Below are 933 nucleotides of genomic sequence, written 5' to 3'. Positions count from 1 at the left end.
GTTATATCCGTGCCTTTAGCTCTAATGTCTTTTGTCCACTGATGAAAAACAGTAACATCGGCCCAAATTACTACCTGATCAGGTGAGAACATGGGATTTTTGACTGCTGTTGAAGAAGCTGGCACCGAATCAATCTCATCACAAATATGATCACAACTAAAATAATCCAGCTGAGGTATGAGTTACCTGGTAGCAGGGAGGGTGCTGACTCTGGTGAAAAACACAGAAGGCTCCACGTCCACATGGACCCCCAAGGACAGCTCTCTGTAGTAGCCCTCTACTTTGCCGGCCCCTCCAGAGTACTTGAAGTTCAGCACTGCCTCTAAAGTCTGCAGAAGAGCAAGAGAAGGAAATGGAGTCAAATCAGTCTGGTGTGACAGTGTAAACTGAGCTTATCCACTAATCCATGTCCAGTTTTCCTGTACCGAGAGCATCCTGAGGGGGGCTGTGGCTGAGTGGTTAGGGGAGTCATTCTCCAGTGCCACAGGTTTTATATTTGTGTTGTGCCTTTTGTATTTGTGTTGTGCCTTTTGTATTTATGTTGTGCCTTTTGTATTTATGTTGTGCCTTTTGTATTTATGTTGTGCCTTTTGTATTTTTGTTGTGGCTTTTGTGTTTGACATGACACGTCTGGGCTATGGAGAGCNCAAAATAAATAGGTACTTTAGAGTGAGGAGCACTAGCTGACTCAGGCAGTGGGATGGGTGGGGCAGATAAGGAGAGTTAAAACTGGATAAAAAGACCATACAGGGTTCAGCTTTTCTTCTTGAGCAGCATATCACCTCACCTCTTGCTGAGAGGCACTGGCCATGCCACTCCAGAACTAGTTTCACCCATTCTTTTTAATTATATTTGGTCTATCTTTTGCTGTGTGTGGAGTTGATGGGTACAGCCAAGGTAAAAAAAATCAATAATAATAATAATAATAATAAT

The 933-nt window shown here is 43.1% G+C and overlaps 1 protein-coding gene across 2 annotated transcripts in view; it reads right to left on the bottom strand.

Annotated features, from left to right (window-relative positions):
• Positions 1–186: 186 nt before the first annotated feature.
• Positions 187–933, bottom strand: part of trappc9 (trafficking protein particle complex subunit 9) — a gene marked incomplete at its 3' end in the record, with an annotated part of 81163 nt that continues 80416 nt past the window's right edge. For both annotated transcript variants that reach the window (XM_014032758.1, XM_014032759.1), the window contains 1 exon segment: positions 187–329. In XM_014032758.1, coding sequence (XP_013888212.1) covers positions 187–329 — 143 coding nt within the window.

Source organism: Austrofundulus limnaeus, unplaced genomic scaffold (assembly GCF_001266775.1).
Source record: "Austrofundulus limnaeus strain Quisiro unplaced genomic scaffold, Austrofundulus_limnaeus-1.0 Scaffold1530, whole genome shotgun sequence".
Taxonomy (NCBI): domain Eukaryota; kingdom Metazoa; phylum Chordata; class Actinopteri; order Cyprinodontiformes; family Rivulidae; genus Austrofundulus; species Austrofundulus limnaeus.
Note: the sequence above shows the minus strand (reverse complement) of the source record. Positions and strands in the feature narration are given on the sequence as shown.